This window comes from Poecilia reticulata, chromosome 9 (assembly GCF_904066995.2).
Source record: "Poecilia reticulata chromosome 9, P_reticulata-male-v2, whole genome shotgun sequence".
NCBI classification, from domain to species: Eukaryota; Metazoa; Chordata; class Actinopteri; order Cyprinodontiformes; family Poeciliidae; genus Poecilia; species Poecilia reticulata.
This window is the reverse complement of record NC_088838.1, coordinates 7,436,851-7,456,867: the sequence shown is the minus strand read 5'-3', so window position 1 is coordinate 7,456,867 and position 20,017 is coordinate 7,436,851. Positions and strand designations below refer to the sequence as shown.

Sequence of the window (20,017 nt, the reverse complement as noted above, 5' to 3'; positions counted from 1 at the left end):
CAATTAGGGGTAAATGGCATCCCACTGCGCTTTAGCGGAGGACAGGGACGATAGAGCACTAGTTGAGCTAAATGTTAAAATGGATGTGCGTTTTACCATAAAGGTGACTGGTAGACAGCTAGGAGACTGGCTTTAAGGACAAGATAAGTTAATGGACTTTGATCAAAGAAAAAATAAATCCCCAGGGGTCCTGCACAGACTGAAAAACAATAGAATATGACAGAAGTATTTTCCAGGCCTAGCTAGCTATCAGAAACCAAAATAAGGCATCCAAATCTCTTTCCTACCTGTGCTCTTTTGAGATGTCATATCTGAGGCTTGACTTTGTATAAATGAAGAGAGAACCTTTATGTTGAATTTAAAAGAACTGAAAAAACTGTTGAAATCCTGACATAAAAAACATGTAGGAACTTTAGATTTTTGTGAGGATTTCATCAAAGTGGAAATTAAATTTAACTTATTTCCCATCAAAGATAATTGTAGTGAAATTGGCAACTTTTGCACCAGCTGTAGGCGATATGAAATTAAAGTTGTATCACGATATTTTGTGGTGCTGTTGTGATGATGATTTTAGGTAACTGTATGGCTGTGATGGCATAAAAAAGCAATAATAGCCCCACAAACACAAAAACTGCTCCTGAGAAACATTTAAAATGATAACCATTTATAATGAGTGGGATTTGTATCACTAAACTTCACACAGTATTTAATCATTTGTTCAAATTTATTGATATTCATTCATACCATCATTGAACAAACTGTGGATAAAATACTAAAACTAACAGCCCCAACAATATGAACAGTTTTGGCAGAGTATCACTACTTGGAATTTACAGTAGCAACAATAAATCCAAATTCTTACCATGATAAGACATTTATGATGATAAATAATAAACCATACAATAAATCATATTTTTCTGACCCAGTCTATGAAAAGGAAAATATATATATATATAAAACGGTGCAATCTACCTCAGGACCTCCCATCTGGTTGAAGTGATGTGATTAGATAACAGCCGTAGCCCTCACTCATTCCCAGGGCTTTCTGCGCTGGATGAGAAGAGTGGCTCTCCAGCAGCAGTCAGGTAGTCACTCCAATCAGAGCGGTTGTGGAGCCGCTGAGCGAGAGGTTGCAGTAAATTATCAGTGTGGAAAGGCTGGCTGTCGAACGTTACGCTAAGCACCTCAGGCGAGAGCGGTCACCTGCGCGCCTCGGCAGACGGGTCGCACTCAGCCCGCCGGGGCGTCAGCGCCACACTGCCTCTCTTCAGCAGACTGCCTTCCTCCGTCCTTCGCTTTGAGCTGCGTGGAGCTCGAAAAACTCCTCTAGTTCTCCAGGATTTTAACTTTAAGTTCCTGTGGAATGTTCTCAGTTTTGAGACAATTTTGTATTGACTTGCAGTTAAGATTTACGTTTTCTTCCTGTTGAATTAACCACAATAATAGCTGGGGGGTTTTTTGTTTGGTTTTTTTCTCATAGCACGTTGGAGTCTCTGACACACTGTTGTTAACACAACACATCCTGACCCTTGAGAGAATATCAGAGATTTTCATCTACACTCATTCCCAGATTTTTTTCTTTATTTCCCTCCTTTTCCCTCATGTTTTCCACAGCTCGCTACTGCCACCTGGTGGCTCAGGCATTCCCATTCTCTGCCTAATTGCATCTCTTGGGGTAGCAAAGACCCCTTTTATGTCAGAGTTAATGTTTCATGCTACAAAAAACAAGAAGTAAAACCCAGTGATGTTTAAATTCAGACAAATTAAAGCGCGTGTCCTTTCAGAGCCCTGCTGCGCGGCGAGTTGAGCAGAAGGAGAAGCCAGACTTCAGCTGCAGAGTGAGTGATGTGGAGTGTTTGTGTAAAGATTATACCTCCGATGTCTTCCAGTGGTCCAACTACATCCGAGCCACAGTGCGGAAGGAGAAAGGTCTCCCCATCCTGGTGGAGCTGCTGCGCTCCGACTCTGACAAGGTGGTCCGAGCCGTGGCCATCGCTTTGCGCAACCTTTCCATCGACCGACGCAACAAGGATCTGATAGGTATGGAGGATTTGTTGCGTCAGGTGCATTGAGACTGTTAAGATCATGTTAAGATCGAAAGACCACGCTGGACACACCTTAAGATTTAATCATGATTTGCAATGAATTCGACTTCACCGTTTTGCTTCAAAAACCCCTTTACCTCACAGGAAGTTATGCCATGCGGGACCTCGTCAGCAACCTGCCCAGCGGCCAGCAGCGACCGGCCAAGAACCTGGAGGAGGACACCGTGGTCGCCATCCTCAACACGATTCACGAGATCGTGACGGACAGCTCGGAAAACGCTCGCTCCCTCATCCAGGCCCAGGCCATCGAGAAGCTGGTCGCCATCAACAGGACCAGGTAAAGATTTACGAAATACTAAGCTGGGAACCGATCAGCGCAAAGCAGTGGAGAAGTGGGAGAACAATGAAAAGTGGGATATAGCAGCTTCCACAAATAAGAACCTGTAAAGTTGCTGTGTGTTTATAGGACAATACTTTGTAGAAGTACTTCTACAAAACGCTAGCAAGAAGAACATTTTATTTACGAAATGGCTTAGTCTTAATCAGTCGTTCTTATCCCATAGTTTCTTAGTTTGATTTAAGTCTGGACTGCGGGGTCGTTTTAACACATCAATGTGGCTCAAGATGCTATTTTGTGTTTGAATAACTTTGGTTATAGCCTAACTCCTTTTATCTTGACTTGCACACATTGATGGCCTTTCCCAGCGTTCCATCAGATAGTCGGGTTTTTTTTTAACGTGAAAATTAACCCCAAAGACGAGCGCCTTTGTCGTCAATTGCTGTTGTTTGCAGATGTTGCTTTTGCGTCAGATTTACAAACATACCAGAAACATACCAACGGCTCCGCTTGGAACTTTCCTGTGTGGGGAAAAAAAGGGTTTAAATTGCATTAAAGTTTTTAACACGTTAAAGCCTGTGAGGTTAATTATCAAAATGAATGTGTTAAAGTGCCAACCCTAACTATATTGTCGTGTTGTAAATGGAGCTCAGTGCAATTTTTTTTCACTTTTTTATTTCTGTAAAACTGTTTCAAAACCATGAGTTGTTTTTTGTCCACTTCATAATTATCCACTGATATGTGTGACCAAATGTAAGAGTGCAAATTCTTACCTAGCATTTTTTGTCTAGTTTCTAATAGAGATGTGCCGATCAGGTTTTTTCCTGCCAATGCCGATACCGATCACCCATGAGGCCCGATCACCGATACCGATCACATAATTTTTTTTATTTTTTTTATCATAAACACTACCGGTTACATTATGTGAAAAAAGGAAACATGAATTCACCTTAATTTAGACAAAAACTTGTTTTTAATAACTTTTTACAAGAAGAAAACTAAACAAAACAGGCCTTCTGCAAATTGTACTGCTATCAGTAATACTATCGTTAACAGACTGATAACATATGAAGGCTCTGAAGAGGCTAATTAATGCAATGAGTCAAAATAAAACCTCTCAACATTGCCAAACAAATTCAAGCATAAAACTTAACATTCAAAAGCAAATACAGGATCCATTACAATAAACAATCCAGAGTTACTGAATGAAAACTTCCTGATAGCATGGCGGCTAACTGATTACTGCTAGTTCTGATTGGCTGCTTCTGACTGAGTGGAGTAATTATGCAGAGCAGGGAGGAGATCGATTATTTTTTTAGAGATTATTTGTCTCATGTTAGGACAGCGAAAGTTTTAATACGTATATAAAATGTATTTTTTTAGGTTAGATGCTGCAGCTTTAAGCAGAGGTTCGGTGTGAGAGTCACTACCAGGTGGAGCAGAAGCGGTGCTCCGTCTGTGAAATATTACTACCTGTAGCGCGTAGCAGTGGTTCAATAGCGAGATCAGAACCAGCGTCTTACATTGCAGCTCGAAGACTTAAATAATTTTGCGGGTTATTTGTTTAGCTTTCTGACCGTCATGCTAATCCGGGTGAGTGTTTGTAGCTGTGCGCTGCTTTACCTGCTATCTGATCCTCCATATGTCTTTACTGCAGTGAGCCTCGATGTAGCCAAACTCCGTCAAGTATGCCATTGTTTTTATGTCGTATTAGCTTCGTTGTGTTGATGCATTTTGACGTGCTTCAATTTTCCGCCGCGACACGCAAACTTCCCGATTCACTCAGTGCGTTATAGTTCCACATCGCTTAGGATTTGTTGCTGCGTGTTTGCACAGTGTGAAGGAAAGATGAGACCAGCTGCACAGACAGGCTGCGAAATGAGATGCAGGTGATCGGTATCGGCTACAAGAGCCAATGATTGCCGATCACTGAACATGCACTTTTTCACGAAAATTGGCCGATTATGATCGGTGACCGATCGATCGGCACACCTCTAGTTTCTAGTGCAAATAACAGTTGAAAATAAGACAAAACTAACTTACAAGTAACTTTTAAGAAAAAATATAGGAGTTTGTTTATAGCCAAAAATCACCAGCTGCACTGGCACATTTTTTTCACTTACGTTATGGGAAAAATGTCTTGTTACAAGTGGATCTAGTATTGCTTCTTTTAATCCATATTAAAATATTATTGTTTTAAAACAGCCTTCTGTATCTTGCAAAAAAAAAATCCCTTGAAAGTTGTGTTTGTCTTATTTCAAGCGCACTGAGATATTTACACTGGAAACCGGACATGAATACTTGAAAAGATTTCATGTGTTTGTATTGTGCAAGGCACAGACGATCACACTGAGCCAGACTCGGAGAGAGTGTGTTTATTTAAGCCAATCACGTAGGAGTTTGTGTATGAAAGAGACGTCAGATGCGTGATAATTCTAGCCGGGCCTTGAAAACTAGTTGCATCAGGAGCTTTTCATTAGCATTCATGGAGGATAACATAACATATCTCTGCCTTTCACACTGTGGATAGTGTGAGCCTGCACACATTTTTACCTACCACAAATTATTTAATAGGCTTTTACCTCTGGAGGCAAAGTTCTCGGTGGTGGAGCTTTGAATCTGCAGATTTCAGGCTGGTTCTGAACACTAGAGGACTGACCTACCCCACGATGCCCTCTTCTTTTACCAGCCCTGCTCAAAGACCTAATATTGCGTTAGGACGTATTGATCATATTGGCAGCTGCTAACCACCGCGAATACACATTTTTCTGTCATGGAACAATAAAGCTTGAGTTTCTGTTCGGCCTCCTGAGGTCAGCTTTCTTTGATGCGAGCCACCCTCCAAACCACTTTTTAATTAATACCGCAGGCTCAGAGGTAACTAATGAAAGGAAACGTGCCCTCATCTGGTTATGAATGAAAAACAAAAGCAGAGCCCGAAGCCAGGCGCGGAGGCAGAGCCTTTTGAATAAAGAGATTGATCACAGCCGCACAGGATCCATCACAGCAGCTGTCACTGTCAGGGGAGACAGGGGGGTTTCGATCGGTTTTCTTGCTGTTGTAAATTCCTCATTTGTCCACCGCTTTTATTTGTCGCACCCTCAGCCAATCGGCTCGCGAAACAAAGGCGGCGTCACACGTCCTGCAGACAGTGTGGAGCTACAAGGAGCTGAGGAACGCTTTGACTAAGGACGGTTGGAACAAGAGCCACTTCCAGGTACCCAACTTTACTTTGCCGCAAGTTTTACTTCCTGCTCTGCACTGGAAGAAAGTTAGCTGTTAGGTAGCAAAACCTAACCTAATGTGGGTAACGTAAATTTCTATACATATGCTTTATACATTATTCAGGACTTCAATGATGTATAAAAGTTATGACAGAAAATAGAGTTGCCCTATTTTTCACATCAGTCAATTGATACTTAAAAACAGAAAGGAAAAAATATCTACTTCTTATATGGCAGTAGTGGTTTTGGATCGAATAGAAATGAAGAGACTACACTGTATATGTCCCTAAGCTTTAAAATGTAAATGGACTGAACTTAAAGAGCGTTATCTGATTTTTACTTGCACACAGTAGAAGTAGATGAAAGTGACTGTAATGTATGCTTTTATCAACAAAATTTCTTTTGAGTATTTAGTTTGGATCCAACAAATCAGTAGGAAAAAAACTTTAAACTTTCAGTGTTTTATCTGCCAGTGACTGATCAGAGCCGATCTCGGGAAATCAAACTGGGATTGTGATCCGTGGCCGACTGATGAATCACTAACGCTCGGCATTAATAGAGCTGGCTGTCACTATCATTGATGCCCACACCTGATTACAATCTTAGCAGCCAAGATCCTTAACCTAAAGAGTTATTTAGCACAACATTACATTTTTAGCACTTTACTTGCTCTCCTCAATTCATAGAATAATCACTAGTACATTCTCCAAAGCTAAAATCTGCATAAATTTGCTTAAAAAGCAGCATGACATTGCTTGCTTCGTCTCTTTTACTCAGCCCACTGTGACGGCCACACCTAAAGCTACCAAGAACGGCAAACCAGGTTATGATGACACCACTCTGCCACTGATGGAGAAGAATCAAGGTCTGTCTGCGCACGTGTGTGTGTGTGTGTGTGTGTGTGTGTGTGTGTGTGTGTGTGTGTGTGTGCGTGAGCGTGTGCGTGTGCGTGAGCGTGAGCGTGTGCGCGTGTGTGCGTGTGTTCGTGCGTGCGTGCGTGCGTGAGTGAGTGAGCGTGCGTGCGTGCGTGCGTGCGTGCGTGCGTGCGTGCGTGCGTGAGTGAGTGAGTGTGCGTGCGTGCGTGCGTGCGTGTGTGCGTGTGTGTAGTTGTCTAGCTATACTATTTTGGATCATTTCTGACATACTAACCTTCTGAAGACCGACAGGCTTTATGGGGACCAAAATCACGTTCTGGTATTGTAGATGATCTTGTTCAGAGTTATAGGTCAGACGTTTGGGTCAAAAGGTAAGGAGGAAATTATGGTTTGGTTAAGGTTATGGATAGGTATTAGTTGGGCTGGGGATAAAGGTCTCTGTTACGTATTAAAGCAAATACTAAAATGAATGGAAGTCGATAGAAAATCTTAATATGGGTAGAAATACAAACTTGTGGGGGAAAGGGAGCTTCAGGTTGGTTTTAGTGGAAAGAATTGGAAATGTTCTCGAGAAGAATGTAAATTTTAAGGCCAAAACTGAACTTTTCTTTCTGCTATTATCAGAAAATCTTATTCGCTCACTGAAAAAATGAGTTTGTGCTTAACCACAATTACAAATTCAATCACATAGTAAAAGGATATTTTTAAGAAAGATTAAAAAGGTCTTGTAAGAATCATGTTTTAACTCTGTGCTTTGCTGAATATTGTAGGAGCCAAAATGCCATGTGAGTAATTTACTTTAGCTCAGTTAGCGGGCAGCCCTGCCTGTAAATAAATAAAACATATTTTTGATTGAAATGCCAGTAGCAAAGCAACAGATTACCATCCCACATTTTGGCAGCTTGCTGTTTTTCTCTTTGCATCCATTCGGTGACACTCGCGTCTTCACATTCTCTGTTTGCATTCTTTGGTTTGTGGCCAAACATCATCACCCTGGAAAGCTCCAGCATTTTGCCTCTGCTGCTCTGTTTGTTTCCATCTTTGCTCCAAATGGCACGAATTGTTTTCAGACACCATTTATCTGAGAGGTGTCACATCACCGTGCACATTGTTCCACTGGTGACGGGACACTTTTAGAGAAGCTGGGTCTAGGTAAGAGCCAGGTTATTACGATAGCCCTCTGACAAAACGGGAACTATCTTTCTACTCATTTTTCTCCAGCATCCAATATTTCCGGTATTGATACATTGTCCGATACTCGATACTGCAGCCTCAAGAACAGCGCGCTTTGATGAGTTTAGGAAATGAATCTGTTTGTTGTGTTTTACATATGTTGCAGTCACAGTTGAATACGTTTTGAGAAATCCGCCATAGTATTACGACAATATCGTTCTTCATTACAGTTCTACAAAAAGTAATCCTTCTGTTTCATGAGCTTTGTGTTTTGCATGGAATGTGATAAAACCTAACGAGTGTTTCAGCTGTGCTCTCCCACACTCATCTAGCATTTCAGGACTCCAAAGTAAACCAAATGACAGACAGATGGGGAGATGCATCAACCAGAATATTTTCTCTTTCACCATAAACATCTTTGTTTTTTAACTGTCTTTAGCATCTTATAGCAAATGGTTAGCACAGCTGGTACGGTGAAAACAGCAGTCTGTGTGTTCCTTTAGTAAATATAACTCCTTACCTTCACGCTGTGACTACCTAAAAGTTGCTAACATTTCTGAATCTCCATGTTCCATAACAAACAGAGGTTACTTTGTTTAGTGTGCTGACGGTTTGCTCTCCCTTGCTTTCATACCCTTAATGAACTGCAGACACGTTTTGGTATGTTACATAAAACACAATTTCTTATTAAATCATCTCAAACGTCTGTGTTCTTCCTATGTTGTAAGCACTTTGCTAATCCTTAAAAAATATGCAACTGTGAGTCCTCTTTGCTCAGTAACAACTTCCAGATGAAAGTGCTATGTGGTTAGCAGATCCATTTTGTGGCACCTGGGTATGTCGTGTTAACGAATCATAAAAAAGATCACATTTTTTGCCATTCCGACATCGGTCCCTGGTGAGGGCTGATCAAGCTGAAAGGCATCCGACTCGAGTCAACAGGTGATTCCTCAATCTGTCTCTAGAAATGGATTTTCCATAAACAACCTGGTGTGCACTCTGTTAGTTTTCAGTGTAAAAATGACTGGTGTAAAACAATTTGACAAACTATTGACTGGAACGCCAAAATCCGACTATGGAAAATTGATTAGAGTTTGACCCGGAATAGCCCGAGTGTTTTCCGAACACAGACATACCATCCGTTTTGTGTTCATGGGTCCATTACCTCAAACTGAGTGCGGACGCATGTGTAATCGTCTTGTTTATGTTGGAAAACCTTTCCAGTAAGTAAAGGGGAAAAAAAGCTTTGTCTCTTGGAAATCTTTAAACAAATGACACCAGTCGGAGGAATGAGCTGACCATGGTTCTCTGATCTCATCAGACGGCTACTCCACCATTGACCAGAGGGACAAGGACTGCAAATACAAAACAGACGACGGGTCGGCGGACCTGACAGAAAGGGAACCATTAAAGGTACGCACAAGCCTCCTTCTCTGCTCCAACAATGATGTCAATCAGAAATATCGCTCCTTGTCCTCTGCCCGTGTGTCTCTCTGTTCTTTCTGCGGTGGTCCTCATTAGAAGCTCTTAATTCTATCGACTCTTCAAACAGGCTGGAAAGTCGTCATCCTCGGTTAACGTTGCCACCGCAGCTCAGCGCTGCGGACGCCCTCAGATCTCTGAGACACCAGTTAATTGCCCGTAAGCTTTTGCAGTCCATAAAGCAATTAATCTGGGGCTGATTAAAAGAACCGCCAACAAGCACGCTGTCCTGGAGACGAGCCTTGTTACAGAAACAAGCGCGCCGGCGAACTGTCGAGAGGTCGTCTGCTGATTATGCAGCCAGAGCTTGTTTATTATCGGTCAGAGCGAGAGGATTATGGCCGCGGAGGACGGCCGACATGTCGGATGACTTTCAAGTACTTTTTGGCTGTTTAGTTTTCATCTAGTTAAGTGTGTGATGGATGAGATTGGCCTTGTGGGAAAGTGAAAAGTCTGCCTGCGTCAGTTCATCTTATACATAAATTAAGGTTCCTATATTTACTTTTGAGGGAAGGTTTTAGGTAATTCTGAGTCGTATTAGAAGTTAGTTGCACATGTTTATAAAAAAAAAAAAAAGCGAGCTTTATATTGTCTTGGTGAGAGCTTATTGATATTAATATATATGTTTTATGAGGTTTAGAAAGAACGGGCATCCTTTTCCGTTCTGCCTGACCTCAAATGACTTATCTTACATGCGCTCTTGTGAAAAACTATCTACTTCCACCACAGTGGGCTTTGGATTTGATTATCAGTGAGATATGATGTTTACATTGATTGTTCAAAAGCTCATGGCATCATATCAAGGCTCGTCATCAAGCGTGCGCAGCTGCATCTGTCTTCTCACAGACTTTGAGACTAGAATGGTGAGAAACTAGAGGCTTTTTTTTTGTGTGTGATTTCACAGGTGCATACTATACTGAAACTCAGCTGTTAGCTAAAAATAGCCTTAAAACAAAATGAATGGTGGTGCATTTGCCCCAGAATTGGGAGGTTTTATATGAGGGGTGAAAAACTGTGAAAACATTGTTGTATGGGTGGAGAATGGATTATAAATAAAAGCAAATAAGAAGTCAGAAGCAGTAGCTCACCTACAGAGGAGAGCAGAGAGAAGCGAGGGTGTAAATAACTGAGGGTCTCACTGGGTCTCCAGTTGTCCTGTAGACCTTTTGCAACTACGTCACCTAATCAATCTTAGGTTTTAATGACACATTCAAACTGATTGCAGGATGGAATGATTGCGCAACCAATATCTGTGGTAATTTCCAATAATTCACCAGGCTCAAGCTTGTAAACAAAAGCTTCTCAATACTGAAATATATGCACTTTAATTTGTGCTTTAACGCTCCTTTTCTTATAGTCACCAAAGAAATCAGGCATTTTTGTAGACATAAACGAGCGTCTGGCGTAACTCTGCCATGTTTGACATCTAGTCTTATGAAAAATAATAGATTGCATCGAAACTGGTTGGTTTTATGGCACAGACCAGACTTTTAATAAATATAATCCTCCTTCTTTATCAATGCTAATACCAGTTTTGATGTGGGGGGGCCTTAGCATGACACCCACACTGCCATGCTGTTGGGTAGTGTTGAGCTTCACCTTGACTCCTGCAAACATTCTTCTTGTTACTGTGTCCAAACAGCTCCATATGCTTCACTGACTATGTATATTTATATATTTTCGTTTTACAGTTTGTAGAAAACTATGTTCCTCCAAAAGCTTAAACCAGTTTCTCCAAGACGTTGCAAAGTTTGTTTGTTTTTTTTTGTCATTTCTGTGGCGTAAAATTGCTTTACAAAGAAGCAATTTGTTCTTTGACTTGGTCTTCTACCTGCTTTGAATTCAACTTCTATCTGTTGATTTCTGTTTTGTATTGCTGTTTTCTGATTTTTTCTCTCCAAAGCTCTCCTTGTGGCAGGAAACTAACTCTGGCTTCTCTTATCCCTGGATGTGTGATGCATGTCTGTTTTTAAGCCTTTATATAAAATGTACTGACCTCTTTTTTGTTGTTTTTTTTGCTTTTTGTTTTTCCTAACTTGTCCTCCCTGTGGCGACAGAATGACACAAATAGGAAACACTATATCAGGAGTAACAGGCCTGCAGTCAGTCTGGTGGACGCTTGTGATGTTAAACCTCAGCCTGTTGACTCCTGGGTCTAAGTGCATGCATGGTAGGTCCCTGAAAAATCAAAAGTACAAACTAAAACATTACGCTGCACCTTCTAGATTTGATCCTTACATCATTTTCATCCTACCAAGTTCATCATTTCATTCCTTTCCCCCCCTTCCTCACTTCTCACTGCACCATGTAGAATAATTAATTTTGTCTTTGATCAGCTAGCTTAAACATCCTTCTGCACTGCTCACTGAAAACAGACTCCAGATCAGCTGACACTCAACTTTTATGAGACCCATTAAACAGCAGCAATCCCTGAATCAGTTCAAAATGATCAGATCCAGTGACATAGAAAGGCTAAACACCTGGTTCTGTTCTGGAGACGACTCTGGAACATCAGCAGATTATTGTGCAGAGAAGGATTCTTGAGAAAAAATCAAGAAAATGCGTCTAGACAAAGCTGGGCATCCTCTTTATGAGACTGCTAGACAACAACAGTACTTGTGTTTCCATTCACCTTTCAATTGCACAAATTGGAATTCTGAAAATAAATTTCTTTAATGGGAAACCCTGCAATTTTGAAAAAACTTTATTCAGTAAAATGGTTTTTGCACTAACATGACATGGTTTTCTGGCTAATCTAAAATGGTTTATTTGGGAAAACTTTTTTTTCGCATCACACGAGTCATTTGATCAACAACCGGATGTTTACTACTGGGGGAAAAGACGAAGAAGACAACAGGAAGTGGTACAAGGTTGATGGAGCAGGATGTTTTTTTAATGACTTATTGTGTGAACAAACTTGCAGTTAAATTTACGTGTAATTTTACTGCATTTGTTATTTAACGGAAACTCCTCTATTGCGAAATTGTGTTTATTATAACTTTTTTAGGTGTAAAAGTTTACTCTCATAGTATTATAACTTTATTCTCATGATTTTATGACTTGTCCAAATTTTTTTTATTCGTATCACCCAAATATCTTAGAAGCTAGCGTTATTTCAAAACAGAAATCGTCGAACAGAGGTTAAATTCTTCCAATCAAGTGTGGCTTTTGAGATGATATCCTCGTCCAATCGCGTCGCTCTTCAGTTTGTTCATCCAATCGGACACGGTCCTTGAGAAACGCTGTGTTTTTCTTTGTTTTTTTTGGTCACTCGTCCAGTCAGAAACATCGACTTCTTCTTCTCCTACATCCCAAAACCCGCAGCGCAATACGGCCAACATCGGTCTTGTAAATACTCCAGCAGGCCTCTCTTCTCTGTTTCACTCGCCGAGCATTGACAGAGTTTGGTCTCTGTCTACAATTGGACTCCACCTCCCTCATTGAAATGTGCGTCTCCGCTCTCCTGACGGCCTCTGCTGAACCGGCGATAGAGAGAGGGGAGTCATTCTTCTTCTTCTTCATCTTTCTGTAGAGATCCTCCAGGGGACTCAGGTGGCTCTTAATGAAAGCCTCCTGGGAGAACCATCCAGATATGTGCAGGAAGCCCTGCCTGTCTGCAAAAAAAAAAAGAAAACTCAAAGTGGTGCAAAATGAGTTTCTCAAGGTTGCCAGCTGATCAAGGTTTGACCTCTGCTCTTCTCGTTGTTTCATCAGCAGCGTGCCTCTCCTCCTGCCTCCTCATCCTGATTTTCGTCCCCTTATCAGCCGTCATTCATTCAGTTGTTTGTTCCCATACATTGTGCGGTCATAGTAGCTCACACAGTAAAGTCGTTTGTTTGTTTTTATATTTTGTTCCTCTTCTTAGAAAAAATGAAATGAAATGGAAAGGTAAGTTGTGTTCTCGCAGGATTTCATCCAGAACATGAAGCATCTGTTCGGCCATCTTTGGCTCTCATCTGCACTGCCGAGGCCGAATCAATAACAGTGATGACTTTTAAAGGGCATATATCAACATTTTAGTGATAATGTGGCTTTAATTTTGCTCTAGTTATATTAATTTCAATGAGTAAAATAGATAACAATTTGGGGAGGAAATGGGAAACAATGTCAGTGGAGAATTTGGTTGAAAGTTGTGACAAGTTGATGTAATCAGTTCATTAGTTGGATATAGGAATTCAAAATCTAAAATTTTGATATTTTATTTTTGATCTCAGTTGAAACACTATGCTGTATTCAGTTTCATATTATTCAGCAATGTGAGAGCAAGAGAAGTGAACAAATATTGAATATAAAGTCAACGTAGATCTTTTTTTTTCCTTTTGGTTGAAGTCTCTTTACTGAAAATGAACCCTGGGTCTAAACATACATTTATTTGTGTATGAACTCCATGCTCCTATTCTTTCCCGTGAATATCTCCGTCACCATGTTGTAAAACTGTCCTCGTTCGACCTTATTTTTAAAATTCAAAATAATCGTAACGGAGACGATCGACAAACTGGAACGGTTCTTTTCCGACTATTTTTAGCATTTTCCTGATTGTTCACAACTTCATAGAAGAAGAGCAGCTGTTGTCACTGTGCATTTATGGCTCATCAGAAAGACTAAATATGTCACACAAGGTCACTAAATTATATTAGACAGACTGGGCAGTCTGGAGAATCTTTTGGGAAAGTAATAGTGCTCACTCCTTTTTCTTTGTAATACATTACATCCATTCAACATATTAAGATCTTTTTTTTTTTGTCAAGAAAACGGTCTGAAGTGCTCACTACAAGACAAAATATGATGATATCTGCCCTTTAAGTAATCTGAGTTACTGTTGCATATATGCGTCATTATCCACACAATTTAAATGAAGCGGCCTGAATTTATTTTGGAAGAAAACTCAAATTTTCTTGTTCTTTCCATCTGCTGGGATTGTTCTAATATTTGTTTTCCTTTCTCCGTGTGCTTTAGGCTTAAGACAGCAAATAGTGTGACATCCCCAGCTACAAGAGGATCTCTTATATCACCACTGCCATTTCACAGGAGCTCATTTTTGGAGAGGGACTTTGTACAGAAAAGAGGATTTCAAACGAATATGGCCATAACAGAGACTACCCAGTAGCAGTCGAGTTTTTCAGAAGAAGAAAAAAAAAATATATATATATATATATAAAAGAGTAATGACACTTCCTACTCTGTCATATCTACATTCCTCGACATCATGTGAATTTTCCAGTGTTGACTCTTGCTCTGAGAGTAAATTTCGATGGAGGCTGGCGGGAGCGCGACGGGAAGAAGAGGAAAAGTAAAGCGGAACAGAGGGAAAAGGAACGTGCAATGAAAGGATACGGGAAAAGGACGCTCCTTTTCTTTTTGGTGTGGTTAAGGGAGTTTTGGAGAATATGGATTTGTTTGATTTTGGTACGTCGTTGTGATCAGAGTTGGGGAAAGAGAGCAGAGAGAAACAAAAGGAGATAACCAAGCCTGAGAGGAGCCGTAGCATTGTAGAGGAAAAGATTAAAGAGTCTTTCCTCATGAACTAAAAATAATAAGAAAAAAAAATCTGTCTGGGTTCACTGTGTTTTTTTTTTGTTGTTTTTTTTTTTAATACCAAAAAACAACCCCCCCCAAAAAACAGGACTGCTTTTACTTCAGAATTGTGCATCAGGTGATCGGTGTCCATGTTTTGTAGTCAAGAACTTGCAAGTTGGGATCTGGGGAGAAGACAAGTGACATTCTGAGCAAGACTGGAGTTTCATCCTTCACACGGAAAGCTCAAACGGTTCCTAAACCAAATCGGAGGAGAGTCTCTTTCGTCCAGTTCGAGCTTCACGGCTTCGCTCACGCAGCCGCCATTTCCCGTGTGACACTCTCAAGTTGCGTAGCGGCACGGCGAGTTTTCCAGACGGTCGCTGTTCCGTCAGTGGTGTGTATCGGAGAGGATTCAAGGCATTATGTTTATAAATGAATCTGTGTTTCTGAGGAGAAGCAGACTGTAAAATAACAATAATAATAATGAGGATTCGTCTAAAATCATTTATGTTGGATTTTATATAAATGTATATTAGAGTCAGACAAACGGAAAACTTGAAAAAAAAAAAAAAAAACAGGAAAAATTGTGATAAAAAAAAAAAAATCTGATTTCTTACCTGTATATTAATATCACCTTGTTTGGAAAGCACATTTCATTTGATGAAGGTTCACTGTTGTTTGTAAACAAGAAATAACTCTCTTGCAAAACTTAAACGTGTGTCAAAGCATCGTCGAGCCGCACCGGCGATCACCTATTTATATTTTGTATTTGTGGGAAAAGGGTTACAGGAAGGAAAATGAATCTGGATCCATGTTCTGTGGCAGCTCCTGTGTCTTCAAAACAGGAACAAGAGATGATTTTAAATTTTTAGAAAAAGTATATATAAATATATATATCTATCTTCCTCATGCGTTTGTACGTGATTCGATTGCCACCAACTCACCTAATCTGCTGCATCTTAAAGGAAATGATTCAGTCGTGAGCATGAAGATGTTTGTATTCTATTCTTTCCTTTTCCAAGTGCCAGTTTTCTTTTCTTCGTGGCGTCATTTGGGTGTTACTTAATCCGCTCGTGCAGGAAGACGGCTGGAGACGAGAAGGACAGCGCTGTAAATTAAAGATGGGGTCTTATAGTATATATATATTTTTTACAGTCCAGATGCAGAATCGTCGTTGCCATTGCAGAGAAGTCGAACCCCATCTGGTTTCCATGCGTCTGTCACTCAAGGCGAACGGCATGTGCCTGCGTTCAAGTCCGAGTTGATTTTTGATTCCTTTTTTCTTTTCTTTTTTTTGTTTGTGACGTATGTGACTTTGTAAAGCTTGCATATTTTACAGTGTTTACAAAGGTGTACGTTGTGGTTTAAAAAAAAAAATCAATGGCGTTTTAAAAAAAGAATCGTTCCTGTATGTTAAAACCCAGATTTCTAGAAGGAAAAAAAAAAAGAAATGTCGTCATAACCCGAACAACCCCTCCTGTGTGTCGTCAGACGTGCGTGCTTTCATCGGACGAAGTCCCACGTTGACCGTCTCCTCCTTCTCGAATGCACTACCACAACCAAAGGATCGGGAGTTGTGCTCATCATTTCTAAAGTAATAAAGGGCTCTCGGTTGTGTGAATGTGCAGCCCGCTCCCAACAGTTGTACATTCGCAGAACGCAGAGCCACGCGACTGTGCCGTTTAAAATCCACGGACACACACACACACAAACGTGCTGAATCGAGACAAACCTACCTGTGTAGATGCAACCGATTCAAGACCGTGAAACTAAAGTAACTGAGTAGCAGATGTGTTTGTACCTATCATGTGCCTTAATCTTTTCCATGCTAGATAAAGAGAACTGTGTTTTATATAACTCCCATTCCACAAATTCCCTTTCCTTTGTGGAATGGGGGTCTGACCCCTAGTGTCAGACCCCCGACCCTTCCTGACCCATACCATTCAGCTCATCAATCCATCAATCCATCCATCCAGGCCCCTCTAGCCCAACTTCGACCTCACTGTCCCCCTCCTAAGTAGTTTAGACTGTTGGCGGGTTGCTGCCTTGATTTACATTGTAATATAAACTTTTAATGAGGTAGAGAGCATTTGACAAATGGGTTTGATTTCCTAGAGAAGTAAAGCCGTCGAAGCTTTCGTAGCGAGCAGGAGCGATGCCACAGTGACAGAATGTAATGTGTTAATTTTACTAATACCCAGAGGCAAATATTACGCTTGTTAAACATAATGGAAAAATACTGGTTTGTAGAGTATAAATTTGGTGTGTTTTCAATAAATCATGCCTGGAAATTAAGGGTCGTCTGGTTTTGTGTCTTATTTGCTTACAGTCCAAGCCAATCACTTTAAAGGGCCAGCGTTGTGTAAAATCGACTTTTTAGATCTTGACGCCACGTGTTATTCCTTCATCAAAAACAAGCCTGTAGTGATGCCTTCATTCTTTCATCCATGTTTGAGAAATCCCTTAATCTACCATGGCAACGATTCAGCTGTGCAAAACACTTGAGTGGACCTAGCGCCACCTTAGGTCCACTCAAGTGGAGGCTTCCAAGCCTCTCCAGATCTGCCTCACAGAGCAGCCCTCCTCCCATGACTCCCCCACTCTGCTCCTTCAGACTAGCAAACACCTGGTGAAACTGTGCATCTACTGAGCTTGTTACACGAGCTACTTCCCAGTGCAACGCTAGTAAAAACCTTAAAGGGTTAACAGAGGAGCGACGACGTGATGACTTCCCGAAGGCGGAGTTTTCAGAGCTAGTAGGAGAGAGAGGCCCAATTTTCAGGTGTTAAATTACAAAGTCAAATTCCTTTTAAGTCATGTTTGACATATACAACCTATTTATAACAAATAAAGGTAACATATTTATTGTGAATATGCAGTGCCTGAAAAATACACACTACCCCTTTAAAGTAGGGCAAAGTGCGTTTTCTTCCTCCTATGGTTTTTCTTCACATTTTTTCAGGTAAGTCTCCTTGGGTGTCGAGAATGTGGCTTAATTTAGCCACGAATGCAAAACTACTCGCTCCACCAAGCAGTGGCGGTTTCCGATATTGGCAAAATGGACAACCGCCCAGGGCGGCATGAGCGAAAAGGTGGTTCACTCGGTGCCAAACGGGTTAAAAGTATATCAGACCTTTATGGAAGAGCTGCAAGAAGAAATACACACTTAGTCTGGTTTGCAGTTTGTCCAAAGAGATGTAGACACAGAAAAAGGTGTTTTAGTAAGATGAGACCACAATTCTAAAAACAACCCTAAAAATACAGCCACAACTGCATTGTACTATAGTCTTAACTGTGCTGTTCTCATTTAGCTTTAAGGAGAACATCGTCATAATTAATAGTAATAAATGCCTGTCTCATACACAATGTGTTTCATTTAGTGAATTGAGTTACTAAAAATAAATTGTGCCTTTCAAATTTTTGCACCTGTAGTTGTGGTCAATAATTTGTGAATTGTACGTTTTGGCCTTCCTTTTAAGTTTTGTTAAAATCCGAAAGACAACTAGTGTATACCGTGAACCTCCAGCAAACTTGTCACAAAAACGGTATGATCTAGAAATCAACAGATCTAGGGTTACCCACAATCTAATACATTTCAGTGATTCTTGAGAATAGGGACAAAATGGGTTTTAATTTTCCCATATATATATATTTTTATTTCTCAACCTTATGTATGCAAACATGACAAATAATGTTTTGGAAATGTAAAGATGCTAAGGTCCAGGCTCCCAGTTGCAACATTTAAAAAAAAAAAAAAATTTTAATTGACCTGACCTAGAGCTTTGTCATCACCATCTGACAAAAATAAATATAAAATAATTTTTAATGACCCTATTAGTGATATTTTTACTCATTTTACAGACAAATGTTTCTCAACAAACAAAATATTAAAACAAAAAACAACAAAAAGTCCATCTGACGGAGTTGACAGTGCATGACAGAGTTGACACAGAACTGAAGGTGGTGACAAACTAGTGAGTAAAAAGAAAAACTTGATACATGTGAAGTAATGCAATTTATGTAAAATGCATTAAAATTAATTCATTGCACATTTAAGTGAGATTAGACAACAATTTCACTGAAAGAGTCACAAAAACTCTGATGGAGTTGACATCTGACGGAGTTGACAAAATGCCAAACTACCTCAATTTATATGATATTCTGAAGGAGGCCATATTGTAGCTCATCAAGTCCATGAAATCTTTACAATATTCCAAAATTAAGGTTATATTTCACAAAATGTCATCAAAGTTTTGTAAATTGTCAGTTATGGAGTTGACACATCATGGTTGTGGCAAACAACTTAGGAATAAAAAGAAAAAACTAAAGAATAACATAAGCTAACTAGCCCTCTTAGCAAAGGAAGAGAAAGGAAGAGTTCTGGTGCCCCCCAATAATGCCTGATTTTTTTTTTTTTTTTACATTCTTTTCATGTCTGACGGTGTTGACAAAAACTAGGGACAAATTTCAATGGAGTTGGAAAATATCCATCCATCTTCTTTACACCCTTGTCCCTTGGTGGGTTTGGGAGGGTTGCTGGTGCCTATCTCCAGCTAACATTTCGGGTGAGAGGCAGGGTACACTCTGGACAGGTCACTAGTCTGTCGCAGGGCAACATAGAGACAGACAGGACAAACAACCTTGCACACACACTCACACCTAGGGACAATTTAGACAATTAATCTGTCATGTTTTTGGACTGTGGGAGGAGACCGGAGTACCCGGAGAAAACCCACGCATGCAGAAAGACCCCAGGCCGGGAATCGAACCCAGAACCTTCTTGCTACAAGGCTACAACTCTACCAACTGTGCTACTGTGCAGCCCTTTGGAAAATATATAAAAATTATTTTTTATTCAATTTATTGATACTTTTCTAATTATTTATATGACTAGTTATACTTAATTGTCATTATATATAATTTTAGTATTTCTTTAATTGTTTTAAACTATTATGATGTGTTGAGTTCTGCTCCTGGATAAAGGATTTTACAGGCATCATCCACCGACTACAATGTTTAAAATAAAAAAAAATATTCAGCAAACACCAGGAAAATATATATTGTTGTGCTCACATGACCCAGGTTAGTTTAGTCAGATATTTGAAAAAAATTATATTTTGTTTATATTTTATTCAAATTTTGTGCTTTATCCATAGGACAGGTCCTATGGACCTGTAACAGCGACATGGAATTGTTTTCATTTGTGTAGAAATAGCGAATGACTATTATAATTTTATTATTGCAATTTTTATTATTATTATTATTATTATTATTATTATTATTATTATTATTATTATTGAGAGACTGTTACACAACAAGATCTTAAACCTTTTTTCTTAGAGTAATTTATTCCAGGCAATTCTG

General features: G+C 40.0%; 1 protein-coding gene across 9 annotated transcripts in view; it reads left to right on the top strand.

Moving 5' to 3' along the window:
* arvcfb (ARVCF delta catenin family member b) overlaps positions 1 to 16,948 on the top strand; it is a 239,483-nt gene extending 222,535 nt beyond the window's left edge. For 8 of the 9 annotated variants that reach the window (XM_081610482.1, XM_081610476.1, XM_081610479.1 and 5 more), the window contains 7 exons: positions 1,890 to 2,040; positions 2,190 to 2,382; positions 5,488 to 5,599; positions 6,384 to 6,471; positions 8,976 to 9,067; positions 11,194 to 11,306; positions 14,093 to 16,948. In XM_081610482.1, coding sequence (XP_081466608.1) covers positions 1,890 to 2,040; positions 2,190 to 2,382; positions 5,488 to 5,599; positions 6,384 to 6,471; positions 8,976 to 9,067; positions 11,194 to 11,295 — 738 coding nt within the window. In that variant the 3' untranslated portion in view covers positions 11,296 to 11,306; positions 14,093 to 16,948. The remainder of the gene's footprint in view (positions 1 to 1,889; positions 2,041 to 2,189; positions 2,383 to 5,487; positions 5,600 to 6,383; positions 6,472 to 8,975; positions 9,068 to 11,193; positions 11,307 to 14,092) is intronic. The other variant, XM_081610481.1, reaches the window with a different exon arrangement.
* The last annotated feature ends 3,069 nt before the right edge of the window (positions 16,949 to 20,017 follow it).